This window comes from Temnothorax curvispinosus, unplaced genomic scaffold (assembly GCF_003070985.1).
Source record: "Temnothorax curvispinosus isolate PA1 unplaced genomic scaffold, ASM307098v1 QBEX01014485.1, whole genome shotgun sequence".
In the NCBI taxonomy this organism is placed as follows: domain Eukaryota; kingdom Metazoa; phylum Arthropoda; class Insecta; order Hymenoptera; family Formicidae; genus Temnothorax; species Temnothorax curvispinosus.
Genome location: NW_020224265.1, coordinates 1 through 1,033, shown reverse-complemented (window position 1 = coordinate 1,033; position 1,033 = coordinate 1). Strand labels below are relative to the sequence as shown.

Here is a 1,033-nt window from a genome sequence, read left to right as displayed (position 1 = left end):
TCTACGAACACCACGAGATCGCCAGACGGGGATTGATAGGCAGCGGTCACGCGCGTGTAATTGTCGTGAAGAAAGCTCATGTGATTCGAGAGGGCTAAAGGTCCGTTGTACGTCCTACCGTCTAGATCGATCGACCAAACGTCACGTTTGTACGAGATGTACATTTGATTTTTCAAAATTAATATCTCGTTCACGCGATCGAGGCTGCACAGGTCCGGCGACGGCGGCGGCGGCGGCGGCACTGGCGTCCGACGCGGCGGATTGTTCGGAATTTTTTCACCGTACAAACGTTGAATGTCGGCGATGTCGTTTTGGTCGAGCTTCAGCGGGTACTGCTGGTCCGGTTGTATCGCGAACATCACCGATGTTTTGCGCCTGTTGTGCACCAATCCGAGGGAGTGGCCGATCTCGTGCGTCAGCGTGTAATGCAGGGAAAACTTATCCGCGGGATGTTTGTTGACGTAAATGTGCCACGGCTCGTCCCCGTCGACGTGCACCTCGGAAACGAATCCCGCTTGGTCCGTCGGGAGAGACGCGTGGGCGAGCACGTCGCCGGGGCCGTCGAATTTGTCCGAGCAAAGTGCTCCGTTCACCTTGGTGTTCGTGTTATAGTGTAGGCGTCGCCAAGATATTATAATGTCGGCATTCGGCGTTTCGAAGCGTTCAAACGTCAATGCCGAATGCTGCGACCACAGGTCGAACGCGGCCTGCGCCGTGCTCAGCTCGGTTTCGTCGGCTAAGTGAAAATGCCACGTCAGGTGCGTCTTCGGCCATTTGGAAAGGCTCGCTTTCGTTCCGTGCTTCAGGATATCTCGGAAACCGCATCGCGGTTTACTCATAAATTGCAGCGTTTCGTTGTTGGGCGTTCCATCGCCGGGTAAATCGTAGTAATTCTGAAAATCCTTGAAGGCTTTGCGAAAAACGTCGTTTCGTCTCTGAGCCGGAACCGCGTCCACGTCTTTGGGCAGATATCCGTATTTCTGCAAGTAGTCGAACGTGAGCGCGTAATTTTCGTCCGTAATTGTGGAATTGA

General features: G+C 54.0%; 1 protein-coding gene across 1 annotated transcript; it reads right to left on the bottom strand.

Annotated features, from left to right (window-relative positions):
- Positions 1 to 9: 9 nt before the first annotated feature.
- LOC112464717 (matrix metalloproteinase-19-like) lies at positions 10 to 980 on the bottom strand (the record flags this gene model as incomplete). Its single annotated transcript, XM_025031874.1, has 1 exon — positions 10 to 980. A coding segment is annotated over one exon (971 nt), but the record flags the coding sequence as incomplete, so codon positions are not given.
- Between the last annotated feature and the right edge of the window lie 53 nt (positions 981 to 1,033).